Genomic DNA, 14,451 nt, shown 5'->3' on the forward strand with positions numbered 1-14,451 from the left:
GCTCTTTGGGGCAGGGACAGTCTTTTTGCTCTGTGTCTGTACAGTGCCTAGCACTATGGGGGCTGGCCCACGCCTGGAACTCCTAGGCACTACAATAATACAAATAATAATAGGATAGACGGCTTTTGGAGAAATGCTGTTTGTTAGTTGTGGTGCAGTGCTTTCTGGAAGCAAGATAAGCCATCAGTAAAGTTATTTCCTTGTCCAAATTGCTCAGACTGAAGCTATGTCTACACTACCGTGGTAAATCGACCTACACTACGCAACTCCAGCTACATACCTTAGGTCAAGTTACTGTGGGGTCTACCCTGCGGGGGGTCGACGGGAGAAACTCTCCCGTCGACTTACCTTACTCTTCTTGTTGGGGGTAGAGTACAAGGGTCGACTGGAGAGCGATCTGCTGTCGATATGGCGGGTCTTCCCTAGACCTGCTAAATCGACTGCCAGTGGATCGATCTCAGAGCGTCAATCCCAGCTGTAGTGTAGACCTCCCCTGAATCTCTTAGGCTGCAGCTGCTGCCTGTAGGATGCCACTGCAAGCAAAACAAGAGCATTATATAGTATTAAAAATACACACACAAAACCACATAGATGAATTTCTAACTCAAAAAAGAAGGTCTATCTTAAAAATAAAGACAGTCTGTCAGATCCACAGAAACTGTCATGGTTTACAGGGAATTAGAGGACTGTGCGAGAAAAGGTAGGATTTGGGGGAAAAAATTGGGAGAAGATAGTTATGGGGCACACAGGATCAGAGAGGGCTGTCCGTTCATAGGGGACAGTACAAAGGAAGGCACATAAACCACAGAATATGTCTCATGTGAATGACTTAAGTATTCTAAGAAGGAGGAAGCAGAGCTGAATTATTTCACAGGCAAGGCAGATGTCTCTGATAAACTACTTCCCAAATCACACAACCTGCTAGAATTCAATGGGCATTATGTTCTTTTTTTGTGTGCACATCTCCTCATTGCGTCACCAGAAAGTTCAAATGAAAATAGGAGCCTCCTGTATTTAAAAAAAAAAAAAAAAAAAAAAAAAATAGCAGCAGCTTCCAAATCGCACCCACCTCCCAAACATTCTCAGAGTATCCTAAGAGCACTGGGCAATCACACCCTGATTTGGCAGTTGGCATTTCAGTTATTTCACTGAAATTCACTTTGCAGTCAGGGAAGGGTTTGTTTTTTTTCCTCTCCACCTTTTAAAGAGAATATTTACTACTGCTGACAACTCTACATTTTTCTCTGAGCTGTTAACTTGCCAGCTATTTGTTGAAGGTCAGCTGCATTAGAGAGTTCATTGTTTCTATGGTATTGGTACACCATTGTCAAATTGCTGTCATTTGGTATTTATCTACACGTGGGGAGGGATGTACACAACTTTGTTTGAGTATTGTGCAAAGGAAGGGGAATTTCATGCATCTCCCATTTACTCATCTGCCATAACTTTTTAGCACTAAGAACCAAATTCTGCCCTGATTTACACCCTTATCCCTTCCTGTGCAACACCCATGAAGTAAATTTGGCCCTACAAATTGCCAGAAAGAGAACCCTGGTTTACTACTGGGTTGAAACATAGGTGTCATGGCTCAGCTAAGTAGCTCTCAACATCCTGCTAAGGAATCTTACGACAAATACTATACCATACAGTGCCAGCATTGGGTCCAGTCTACTTAAGAGTCAACTGAACAGCTTTCCAAGCAATAAAGAATTAGTTTAAGTCCCAGACCAGTAACAGGATGCAAGTTTAGACTGACAAATATGTTTAGTCTAAACTTGCATCTTGTCGGTTTGGGAGCCTAAATTATTTCTCTGTACTGGTTGCAAAGCTTTTCAGTTCACTTTTAATATAAGACCCATAAAGTTCCTGCTGTCAAAGCCCTGGCTGGGATGATTTAGTTGGGGATTGGTCCTGCTTTGAGCAGGGGATTGGACTAGATGACCTCCTGAGGTCCCTTCCAACCCTGATATTCTATGATTCTATTAAGGTCAGGGAACCAGCTGGGGCAGCAGCTATATCTCCGCAGAATAAGAATCGAAGAAGAGTTTTGGGTCCAAGATCCCAGGCCTTACAGAAATGGCTGAATGGAGAGCCCACCCTACTGGAAGGACAGTCACCCTACCAGATGTGGAAGTAGTGACACAAATAGATAACTCTGCAGAGAAAAGGAGAGAGTGGGACAGGGAAGGAGACACACAAGTGAAGAGCAAAAAAAATGGGGTTCCTGGCCAGCCACAAAATCAGAGGGGGTCAGGAGACCAACCTGCCCTTAATTCATGGGGAGAAAGAACACCCCCAAAAAGCATGGAAAGATGCAATTTCCTTCCTAAATTAATTTGATCATCTCACAATGGCACACAGGGACAGGAGTTCAGATACAGCAGCAGAAATCAGGGATATTACAAAAAGAAAAGGAGTACTTGTGGCACCTTAGAGACTAACATTTATTAGAGCATAAGCTTTCATGAGCTACAGCTCGCTTCATCGGATGCATTTGGTGGAAAAAAAGGGATATTACAGTATCTCATCCGGGAGTCTCACCTACTGACAGAACCGCATTACCTTTGCTAGATTACTTTAACATCTTACATCATGACTAAGGATAAGATGTCATGGATGTGATGGATTCCATGACTTTCAGAGACCTCTGTGACATTTCCCACTTCAGCCCCAGGAAGGACTGGAGGTATCAGCCAGTGGGGACCCTGGAGCTCCGAGCCACCCTGGGCGGTAGGGGGAGCCGGAGCACTCAGCTACTGCGGACAGTAGGGGGGCCCCAGAGCTCTGAGCCACTGGGGTTGCAGCACCAGTGCCGGAGCCGTCAGCTGCTGCAGTGCGGGTGCTGGACTCCCTTCTCCCACAGCAGAGCTTGAACTCTCTCCCCCACTCCATGAGGCTTAGGCTTCAGCCCTCTCCCTGTCAGCCCCTTCCCCATTATTTTTAGTAAAAGTCACAGACAGGTCACAGTTGCCTGTGACCTGTCCGTAACTTTTACTAAAAATAACGGTGACAAAATCTTAATCTTAATCACGGCACAATGCTAACTGTACTAGAACATTTAAATAAGACAATCTTGCTGAAAGGAGGACTACCTGTACAAAGCCATCTGGCTGTATTATAAAACATGTATGGTCTAGTTCTCAGGGAGGTGGGGCAAACCCAGCTTTTCCATAATGTAGCGATATTAAGAGCTATGCAAGTAGGGTATGTCCACATTTAAACCACTGCAGTAGCGCTTCAGTGTAGACACTTACTACAGCAACAGGAGGGGTTCTCTCATCACTGTAGTAAATCCACCTCCCCGAGAGGCAATAGCTAGGTCGACAGAAGAACGCTTCCATCAACCTAGTGCTCTCTACAAGGGGGCTTAGGCTGGCTTAACTACAAACTCAGGCTGCAGATTTTTCACACCCCGAGCAACATAGCTGGGTTGATCTGATTTTCTAGTGTAAACCAGTCCTAGGTCTCCATCCTTAATATGCTGCTGATTAATTAAACTTCACACTTCAATGGCCACAATGAAAGTAGAAAACAGGAAGAGAGGGTGGGTTTGTGCCTTTAATATTTCCCTAAACACATTAAAAGCTTTAATAAATACAGTTGGGGTTTTATTTTAAGTTTTATAGTGTAAAAGACATTAAGCTTCCATTTCTAGGAATTATTACAGATTTGGGTTTAATTTCGAGGAGGTTTAATCTCCCAAAATATACATCTGGGAATTCCTGAGGGGCAGATTTAAAACAGAATATATTTAAAGAAACCAAAACTAGTGCTCTATGAGGTTTAGTACAAAATGAGAGGAGGAGCCCATGAGAGAGCCTTGTACAAAAAATTATAAAAGTATGCCCTGTGAGGTATCATTTGAAAACAATCTACTGAACAATATTGCCCTGGTAAAATACATGCATCAACATAGTATGTGCAGTTATAAGATTCTACTTTGTATCATTGCTGTAACATGCTCCAAATTTAAGAAAAGCAGGCTCAAACAAGTGTTCAGAGACAAAGACACGCTACCACCCTAGCCAGGTGTTAAAGAGCTGTCACAGCTTAAGCAGCCATTCTTCAGCAACAGGAACCATTCAAACTTTATGTCCTGCATGACCTGCATCACCATGACTCAGCAAGGATGTTTCTAGCACAAGAAAGTAAGTTATAAAGGTAGAGGAAAACACCTGACTTCACATCTCCTCCTCCCTTCTCTCTGCTCATATTATTAACTACTCTGAAAAAACTGAAGTAAGGAGAAGTGGCCCCAGGCTGGAAGGAGACCCAGCCTGTGAAATTTACTACAGTGTATGGCAAGACAAAACCTTTGCTTTTAAGTTCATTTAGCTTGTTAAATATTAGCTTGCATATTACTCTTATTTCTTTTGTAACCAATCCTGACTTTTATGCATCATCACTTGTAATCTCTTAAAATCCATCTTTCTGTAGTTAATAAACTTATCTTATTGTTTTATTTTATCCAGTATGTTTGGATTAGAGTATGTGGGAAACTCCATTTGCATATATCATTGGTGCATATATCATTTTCCGTTGATGAAGTGATGGACTTTCTATGAGCTTGTACTGTTCAGAAAGGTACTGAGCAGCACAAGACACACATTTCTGGTTGACAAAGTTGGGAGTAAGAATTTGCAGGTACCGCCCTGTATTTAATTCATGAGTGATTCCTCAGCATGCTCATGTATTTCGCTGGGAGCGAATTTGCGTGCTGAAGGCTGTGGAAGTCAGTCAGGAGTGGCTGTTCTGATAACAAAGCAGTGTAAAAGGCACCCCAGGCTAGAGACTTAAGGGGACACCAACGGTCAACAGTCCAGATTGTACGTTGGGGAATGTCACACCCACAGGGGTCAGAGGCACTTAATTCATTTACATTTGTTAAAGGCTTTGAGATTTTTGGATTAAAGGCACTAGAGAAAAGCAAAGAAATATATTATTCCCACAAAAAAGACCTTTTAAAGTAAAAGTTAAGTTTGTTCAAGTTCATTTCCCAGAAACAATACAAAGCATGTAAGCAACCAGTTAGAGCTACAGAACATACAGCACAACCTTAAACACATGCTCTACCAATCAGCATCATAACTACAAGATCTCCTCAAACTCTTCACCTCTACATCACCATACAGCTGCCAACACACACAGCCAATTCACTTACACTCATGGTGGAGGCAGGGGCAGCAGAAAGACAGATGAGGATGGAGTGAGAGAAGCTGCATGCAGTGAAGGGCAGAAAGGGAGGGAGGCAAGGGAGCAGATGGTGGTGGGCAGGTGGATATCAGGAGACTGGGCAGGAGGTTGTGGGGACACCAAGGGGTTTGAAGCAGGGAGGAAGTAAAAACAGAAAAGGCATTCCCTGCCCAAAAGAGCTCACAATCTAGGCCAGTGGTTCCCAAAGTAGGGGTGCTGCTTGTTCAGGGAAAGCCCCTGGCGGGCCGGGCCGGTTTGTTTACCTGCCGAATTGGTAGGTTCAGCCGATCGCAGCTCCTAGTGGCCGCGGTTCACCACTCTCGGCCAATGGGAGCTGCAGGAAGCGGCGCAAGCCAAGGGATGTGCTGGCCGCCACTTCCTGCAGCCCTCATTGGCCTGGAGAGGCGAACCGCGGCCACTGGAAGCAGCGATCAGCCAAACCTGCAGATGCGGCAGGTAAACAAACTGGCCCATCCCCCCAGGGGCTTTCCCTGAACAAGCGGTGCCCCTAGTTTGGGAACCACTGATCTAGGCAATTACTAACTAACTAGTCCTTCCCAATATTTCACAGCCTCAATAGCAACAGGACCCCCAATGGTTGGCCAGAAGCCTTGGGGGTGAACAGCAGTGTCGGAAAGACATGGGGAGGGGCAAGCAAATGCAGGAGAGGCAGAGGGCGGAAAAGTAGTAATTCCCTGCCTTCTCCACCCAACAAAGCTGCCATGGCTCATCAGGGAGAGGAGTCCCTGTACTGCCAGCCATAGCTGGAACACTGCAGCAGCTCTCCCCCTGCGTGGCCTAACTGGCCATTAGCTCCTCCCATACTAGCCAGTACAAAGGAAAAGTTGCTTTGTGCACAGATGACAAGTGAATGGGAAGAGCAAGAATAAATCTGCACCCTACATTTCTCCCATGAGAACAAATCTCTAGGAAACCACTGCACTGGCAGTTTCATTCCCTCAGCACAAAGTCTTGCTGCTTTGGAGTATGACCATCCTTCCAACCTGAAGACAGACTCTTCATTACAGCTCTGCATGTGGGGGGTTTCCAGGACAACCATGTGGCAGTTAGTAGTTGCATATCATTCTTTCACCCCATATCCCAACAATCTTTTCAGGGTTCATTCCAGGATCCACATCATCAAAGGCTCAAATTGCAGCAGACTGCCTTTTGGCTGGTGGGTAGTTATCAAATCCCCTGCAGCTAAATATAATCCCTCCAACATTGCTTCTAACCTGGAAGGCAAGGGATGATGGTGGAACGCGAGCTCTGATGTGCTGCCACCAAGCCACAAGTCACCTCCCTTCACTTCTTCCTTCCCCACAAAGACAGGGCTCCCCAACAGCAGCAGCAAAGGATTGCAGCTGAGTTCCCGCAGGTCCTGCTTTTATAACAGCACTGACAATTCTTGTCAGTTTCTCTGTGTGCTTTCAGGAGAAGCTGTGGAAGTTCATCTGCAATGATAAAAATAGGGCTTCTTTAGCAGAAGCGTCCCTGAGGAGTCATTTGAAGATACAAGACTTGCCAATTCAAATCCAACCCACATTGTTATCATCTGACAAATACTCCACAGCCTATAGGAAGTGACAAGTTTTCACACCATAGAAAACCACTACATATGTTATTAACTGACATTCTTACAGGGAGACAAGAAGACAACTCTCTCTTTGTCCCAGAGGGGAAAGAGGTGTCCTCCAGAACAAGAGGGAGAAACACAGTTGAGCAAAGTTTGCATTGCTATGCTGTATTAGCTCTATCTCTTCTGGGGATTGAGAATTTCATTCTCCATGGCTATTAATGACATTTTACAAATGATAAAAACATACAAGGCCAAACCCACCCTGGCATAATTGTGTTGGAGTCAACAGAATTACAGCAGACCCATGACTCTTTTTTTAAACTACTTGTAAAAAGGTTGCGGTTTTTTAAACGGAGGGTAACATCAGCTTCCTATTATCCCATGCCCAATTTAGAAGTCCACCGGATCATTAGAAAACACAGCAATATAATGAGTTAGGCTCATGAGGGTTAAATATCAACCACAAAGAAAAAACAGTGTTTATGAACTATTATGAGCGAGAAAATGGAAATACTGAAGAAACAACAGATGAAAAAGGAAGAGAAAGCCGTAATAAAATCCTTTTAAGCCTACACATCTTCTTGAACAATTTTCAGCTAGTAGAGAGGCCCAATAAGCCATATAAGATTAGAAGGCTTTATTTATCATTGTCACAGGCAGCATTTGATCAGTCATTCTAGGAGCTGTTAGATTTCAACTACACCAGCCAGTATAACTCAAGCTCTACAAAAGCCAATTCACTGGTTGCTCAGTAGCAAGTGCACAATAAACGAGTTACAAAGTTCTGTTCCTTTAGTGTATAGCAAGGGAGGGGTGAAATGCTTGGCAGCCTTTGGTATATCTAAAGGGACACAAGTGACTCGTAAATTCAATCTGCAGAAAAAAAGGTATTTTCACTGTACAATGTAACAACCCTCAGAACTAAGACTTGCAAAAACTTTTCACGAGAGGTTCTTGAAAATGTTTGTTTATATTTTTTTTTTTACTGCAAGAAATGTGCATAGATTCATAGAATATTAGGGTTGGAAGAGACCTCAGGAGGTCATCTAGTCCAATCCCCTGCTCAAAGCAGGACCAACACCAACTAAATCATCCCAGCCAGGGCTTTGTCAAGCTGGGCCTTAAAAACCTCTAAGGATGGAGATTCCATCACCTCCCTAGGTAACCCATTCCATTGGTATTGTGAAGGAATTCCTGTATTCAGTTCTCTGGCTTTATGAACCCTATTAAAAGACTGTTCTGAAAAAAAAAAAAAAACAAAAAAAAAACACCACACAAGAAACCCCACCTCTTTTTGTCTCCCCTTACTGAAATACTCTCGTTTTGGGCTCAAGTTTTCCATGCTTGATCTTAGCTGAAACATGATATATTTATTTAAGAACATATGAAGAGAATCCATTCAATTGTTTATAGTTAAATTAGGCCAAGGTGTGGGTGTTGGATATTAACTTTCCTTATTCTTAAAGGTGACTCACAAATAGGGGAAAAAATGGGTTTATACCCTCTCTGTTCAGGGTGGGCATAAAGGCCTGAAAAGTGGCCTTTTTAACTGGGGGAGCTACTATTTCTTAGAAATAAGTAATCTCAAGTCTTCTCTTTCCTTTTCTGCAGGTCTTCGTGGAGGACCAGAGAACACAAAGCTTTCTCAGACCTTAACTGAAGGGGGAGAAGAGTTGAATTAACAATTTTTTTTCTTTCTTACTGTTTGTCAATATTTGAGTTAAACAGGAGATGGTGTCTAAAAAACCCCCCAAGAGTTTTTAAGCAGTCTCTTTCCTCTCTCAATCGCTCAGACTGAGGAGGGTCGCAGATAGCTTCCCCCAAGGCAGTATATTATAATTAAGGCTAAAATTTAGTCACAGATATTTTTAGTAAAAGTCACGGGCAAAAAAGAAAAATTCACAGAAGCCATGACCTGTCCAAGACTTTTACTAAAATTATCCATGAAAAAATGGGGATCTGTGGGTCCCCACACCGCCTGAAGCAGGCAGCTGCACAGGGGCTAGCAGCTGCCTGTAGCAGTTGAGATCTGTGGGATACCTCTGCCGCCTGCAGCTCCGAGGGCCCGTGGCAGCCAGGAGCTCAGGGTTCCCCTGCCGAGGCTGGGAGCTGCGGGGTTCCCCACCTCCCGTGGCGGCAGGGAGCTTGGGGGGTTCCCCGCCACCAACTGGGAGCTTGGGGGTTCAGGGGTATCCCATGGCAGCCGGGAGCTGTGGGGTACCCAGTTACCTGTGGCTGCTTGGAGCTCTGGGAGCAGCACGGGACCCTGCAGCTCCCAACCATCACAGGCTGAAGTCATGGAGGTTGCTGGAAGTCACGGATTCTGTGACTAAATCATAGCCTTAATTATAATTGCCTCTAAGAATAAGAAAAGCACTCGAACTAGAAACAGTGTGCTAAGAGTACCTAGAGAGAGCAAAAAGAAAAGGAGTACTTGTGGCACCTTAGAGACTAACAAATTTATTAGAGCATAAGCTTTCGTGAGCTACAGCTCACTTCATCGGATGCATTTGGTGGAAAAAACAGAGGAGAGATTTATATACACACACACAGAGAACATGAAACAATGGGTTTATCATACACACTGTAAGGAGAGTGATCACTTAAGATAAGCCATCACCAACAGCAGGGGGGGGAAGGAGGAAAACCTTTCATGGTGACAAGCAGGTAGGCTAATTCCAGCAGTTAACAAGAATATCAGAGGAACAGTGGGGGGTGGGGTGGGAGGGAGAAATACCATGGGGAAATAGTTTTACTTTGTGTAATGACTCATCCATTCCCAGTCTCTATTCAAGCCTAAGTTAATTGTATCCAGTTTGCAAATTAATTCCAATTCAGCAGTCTCTCGTTGGAGTCTGTTTTTGAAGCTTTTTTGTTGAAGTATAGCCACTCTTAGGTCTGTGATCGAGTGACCAGAGAGATTGAAGTGTTCTCCAACTGGTTTTTGAATGTTATAATTCTTGACGTCTGATTTGTGTCCATTCATTCTTTTACGTAGAGACTGTCCAGTTTGGCCAATGTACATGGCAGAGGGGCATTGCTGGCACATGATGGCATATATCACATTGGTAGATGCGCAGGTGAACGAGCCTCTGATAGTGTGGCTGATGTGATTAGGCCCTATGATGGTATCCCCTGAATAGATATGACAGCTCTCGTTCCCTAATGCCCCTACTCTACTTGCGCTACATTGATGACATCTTCATCATCTGGACCCATGGAAAAGAAGCTCTTGAGGAATTCCACCATGATTTCAACAATTTCCATCCCACCATCAACCTCAGCCTGGACCAGTCCACACAAGAGATCCACTTCCTGGACACTACGGTGCTAATAAGCGATGGTCACATAAACACCACCCTATATCGGAAACCTACTGACCGCTATTCCTACCTACATGCCTCTAGCTTTCATCCAGATCATACCACTCGATCCATTGTCTACAGCCAAGCGCTACGATATAACCGCATTTGCTCCAACCCCTCAGACAGAGACAAACACCTACAAGATCTCTATCATGCATTCCTACAACTACAGTACCCACCTGCTGAAGTGAAGAAACAGATTGACAGAGCCAGAAGAGTACCCAGAAGTCACCTACTACAGGACAGGCCCAACAAAGAAAACAACAGAACGCCACTAGCCATCACCTTCAGCCCCCAACTAAAACCCCTCCAACGCATCATCAAGGATCTACAACCTATCCTGAAGGACGAGCCATCGCTCTCTCAGATCTTGGGAGACAGACCAGTCCTTGCTTACAGACAGCCCCCCAATCTGAAGCAAATACTCACCAGCAACCACACACCACACAACAGAACCACTAACCCAGGAACCTATCCTTGCAACAAAGCCCGTTGCCAACTCTGTCCACATATCTATTCAGGGGATACCATCATAGGGCCTAATCACATCAGCCACACTATCAGAGGCTCGTTCACCTGCGCATCTACCAATGTGATATATGCCATCATGTGCCAGCAATGCCCCTCTGCCATGTACATTGGCCAAACTGGACAGTCTCTACGTAAAAGAATGAATGGACACAAATCAGACGTCAAGAATTATAACATTCAAAAACCAGTTGGAGAACACTTCAATCTCTCTAGTCACTCGATCACAGACCTAAGAGTGGCTATACGTCAACAAAAAAGCTTCAAAAACAGACTCCAACGAGAGACTGCTGAATTGGAATTAATTTGCAAACTGGATACAATTAACTTAGGCTTGAATAGAGACTGGGAATGGATGAGTCATTACACAAAGTAAAACTATTTCCCCATGGTATTTCTCCCTCCCACCCCACCCCCCACTGTTCCTCTGATATTCTTGTTAACTGCTGGAATTAGCCTACCTGCTTGTCACCATGAAAGGTTTTCCTCCTTCCCCCCCCCCCCCCCCCCCGCTGTTGGTGATGGCTTATCTTAAGTGATCACTCTCCTTACAGTGTGTATGATAAACCCATTGCTTCATGTTCTCTGTGTGTGTGTATATATAAATCTCTCCTCTGTTTTTTCCACCAAATGCATCCGATGAAGTGAGCTGTAGCTCACGAAAGCTTATGCTCAAATAAATTTGTTAGTCTCTAAGGTGCCACAAGTACTCCTTTTCTTTTTGCGAATACAGACTAACACGGCTGCTACTCTGAAACTAGAGAGAGCAAGCAGCTGAGCGGCCCCAGTACACAGCAACAACCTGACATGAGTATGGTGAGGAAACTTCAAGTGTAATTAGACACCTTCTAGCTGTCAACTAATAAAACAGATGGAGGCCCAAACCAAGTCTGGAGACAACAACCTGCCAGGAATCTCAGCAGCCACCCCTTCCAGTAGTTGAGGGATGGAAACTTCTCATCAGAGCAATGCCTCTGGAATTATCTGAAGTACCCCTCCAAATCCTCCCTCACATTGTTTGCATCATTCTCCAGATAGCAAGTGCCTGGATACTGTACATTCTTAGGACTCCAGTTTAGTGACATGTTTTGCCTAGGAAAAAGTTATTTATACTGCATTAATGCCCACAGGCCTGACTCAGGATCAGGGCTCCATCTTGTTATGAAGACACTCAAGAAATCTCACAACCTATGGTTTGGTCTCTATTACTGCCCTCCCCCCACCCCCTTGGATACTTCATCCTGCTTCTATTTTGAACTGCATCATGCAGACTGCTAGCACCACATAGCCGTAGTGCAAACTTACAAAGGCAAATCACTAGGTCTGCTATGCACTTTGCAAAATTTGATCTCTGGAATTTGCGGTCTGCTGGCTAGTAAGATCAAAGCAGATAATCACTTGCATTTTCGTATCAAAGACAGCGCTCCTGGAGCAGGATAAAGTAGTGATGTTGCTGGGGTGATAATGAAGGGGATGAAAGGCCAAATGCATATGGATACTAGAGCACTCATTCAAAGTTTATCCTTTAGTGTCCCCAAAAGATATTTCAAGTCATCCAAAAACCTCATGTAAATTAAAGAGTTATTTGTTCACAGTTTTCTGCTTACCTGTGTATAATAGGGTACCTGCAAGCTGTTCTTCTTTAGGGGCTAGAGGGGAGTAAAGTACCTAATTTACCAGCATAATAGGGGGTGACCCAGAACACACTGTTATTTTGTAATATAATCAGAGGAATTATTTTTGACCCCATCCCCAATTGCTTTGCTCAAGGATGTGTTGTACCATATTCCAGTAGCGGTTGGGAGTCGCAAAAGAATTGCATTGAGGAACCTTCTGTGCAAAGACATGACTTCCCCTCTTCTATATTATAGTGCAGCACCCTGGAACCTCCCACAAGACACGACTGCATCCCCTCAGCTATATTACAGCACCCAGAACCGCTGGCACTGAGACATGATTGCATCTCCTCTGTTATATCACAGCACAGCACCAAGGAACCTCCTGCGCTGAGACACAAGTGCTTTTACAGATACAGGCTAACAAGGCTACCCCTCTGATACTTATATTCATACAGTTTCTCTCCCAACACATCTTGTGTGTAAGACATTACACTTTGACGCTAGATTAACTAGGGATTCCTAGAGGGCCTCCTTGTAGTCTTCCAATGCCTGTACAAAAATAGCACCATTTACAAACAGGGCTTCCTAACCAAAACAGATGCAGGTGGCCCTGAGAGCCAAGGACATTCAAATTGAAACCCTGCATGTTCCACCTTTGGCTACAAACAGGCTTCTCTCTCAAGAGAAACTCTGGAGGATCTGTATTTAGCTAGCAGCTCCCCACCACTGGTAGACAGGAAAATCGGGGGGGGGGGGGGGGGGCCCCAGAAAGTGGATTCAGTGGGGAGTACTTTTCTCTGATTGACCAATAAGCCTGAGCCCCAACAGGATGCAACTGGCCATTTGTGGTGCTGGAAGTACTATGTTTTAGATGACATCAAACCCCTTTTTGTTCATTAAAGTTCACATAAAGCTTTTCACAGGGGCGTGCTAGCCCCCGCATCCTGATCAAATTCCACCTTGGGTAGCTACGTTTTGCCTCCCTCGATTCCCCCTACAGTCCGATTGTCACGGTTCTCATCCTCAGGGCCTGTCCCAGCCCATTGTGCCGCACCGGTGTGCGGTGCGGTGCGCTGCCAACGGCTGCCGCTCTCCACCCCAGCAGCGGCGGGGTCGGTGCCAGCCCGGGGATCGCTATCGCCGGAGCCGGGCAATGAAAGGCGCGGTGTACGCCTGGGAGCCCCAGGCAGCAGCGCGCAGCAGGCGCAGGACACTAGGGCCGCGGTTACCTCGCAGCTGAACTCCATCTCGGCGTCCATGGTAATAATCCGCACAGTGAAGGTTTTGGGCTGTTTTCTCTTCAGGGAGCTGAAGCTCATCCGAGAGGCTATGGCGCCGGCCATGGCGAGGCGCTGGGGACGTTAGCCTCCAGAAGGGCAAGATCCCCAGCGGGCTGCCCCAGGCCCCGAAGGCAGGCTCAGCTGGCCAGCAGGGCGAGCCGGGGCCGGCTGCGACACAAGACCCGAGCCGGTCAGCCAAGCCCCCGGCTTGCAGTGGGGGGCAGCCGGGGGCAGGGACGTCGCACAAGCCTGACTCCGGGCCCTCAGCTCGCCCCGGCGCTCCTGCCTGCGGAGCTCGGCGGCCGGCGGGACCGCGCCCGGGGAAGTCGGGGCCCTGGCCCGCAGCGCGGGGCGGCCTCCCCAGCTCCGGCGGCCGCTGGGGGCTCGGGCCCTAGCGGGGGCGGGGCGGGGGTCCGCGAGAAGCCAGCGCTACCTGCCTCCCACAGCTCCGCTCGCCTCAGCGGGCACACCCTAACCCCACCGCTCTCCGCCATTGGCCAGTAGCGGGACAGAGCCCTTCCTCCCGCCTCCTGGAGGGGCATCGCAGCCAATAGGACGTTCCACCCTCCCAGACCCCGGAGCCGTCTACACTTTGACTGGCTCGTGGCGCTGCCATGCGCTAGCCGCTGGTTCCCATAGGGTCCCGCCTTCCCAGCAGGATTGATTGAGAGACAGCGGAGCTCGGCAGGCCCCTGGCGGGAAGGCGAAGCACGGGCTCTGGCTCCCCCTAGCGGTGGCCCTAACCCTGCTCAGCCCCGCGGTCCCCTCTGTGCCAGTGAACCGGCGGGAAACGTCACAGCAGCGCCACATGGGCAGGGCGGGGCGGGGCGGGGGGGCTAGAACAATTGTTCGGGGGGGGGGGGCGCGGGCGGGTTGTGATCGGGTCG

General features: G+C 46.6%; 1 protein-coding gene across 10 annotated transcripts in view; it reads right to left on the reverse strand.

The window, feature by feature from the left end:
- NF2 (neurofibromin 2) overlaps positions 1-14,014 on the reverse strand; it is a 149,317-nt gene extending 135,303 nt beyond the window's left edge. For 6 of the 10 annotated variants that reach the window (XR_006275809.1, XM_038373004.2, XM_038373001.2 and 3 more), the window contains exon 1: positions 13,514-14,012. Coding sequence is in view for 8 of the 10 variants with exons in the window: in XM_038373004.2 (XP_038228932.1) it covers positions 13,514-13,627 (114 nt within the window). In the remaining 2 variants the exon portion in view is untranslated. Of the gene's footprint in view, positions 1-280; positions 312-13,513 lie in introns of those variants that run through there. The other 4 variants (XM_043497852.1, XM_038373008.2, XM_038373000.2 and 1 more) reach the window with 3 other exon arrangements.
- Positions 14,015-14,451: the final 437 nt, after the last annotated feature.

The sequence above is a fragment of the Dermochelys coriacea genome, chromosome 15, assembly GCF_009764565.3.
Source record: "Dermochelys coriacea isolate rDerCor1 chromosome 15, rDerCor1.pri.v4, whole genome shotgun sequence".
NCBI classification, from domain to species: Eukaryota; Metazoa; Chordata; order Testudines; family Dermochelyidae; genus Dermochelys; species Dermochelys coriacea.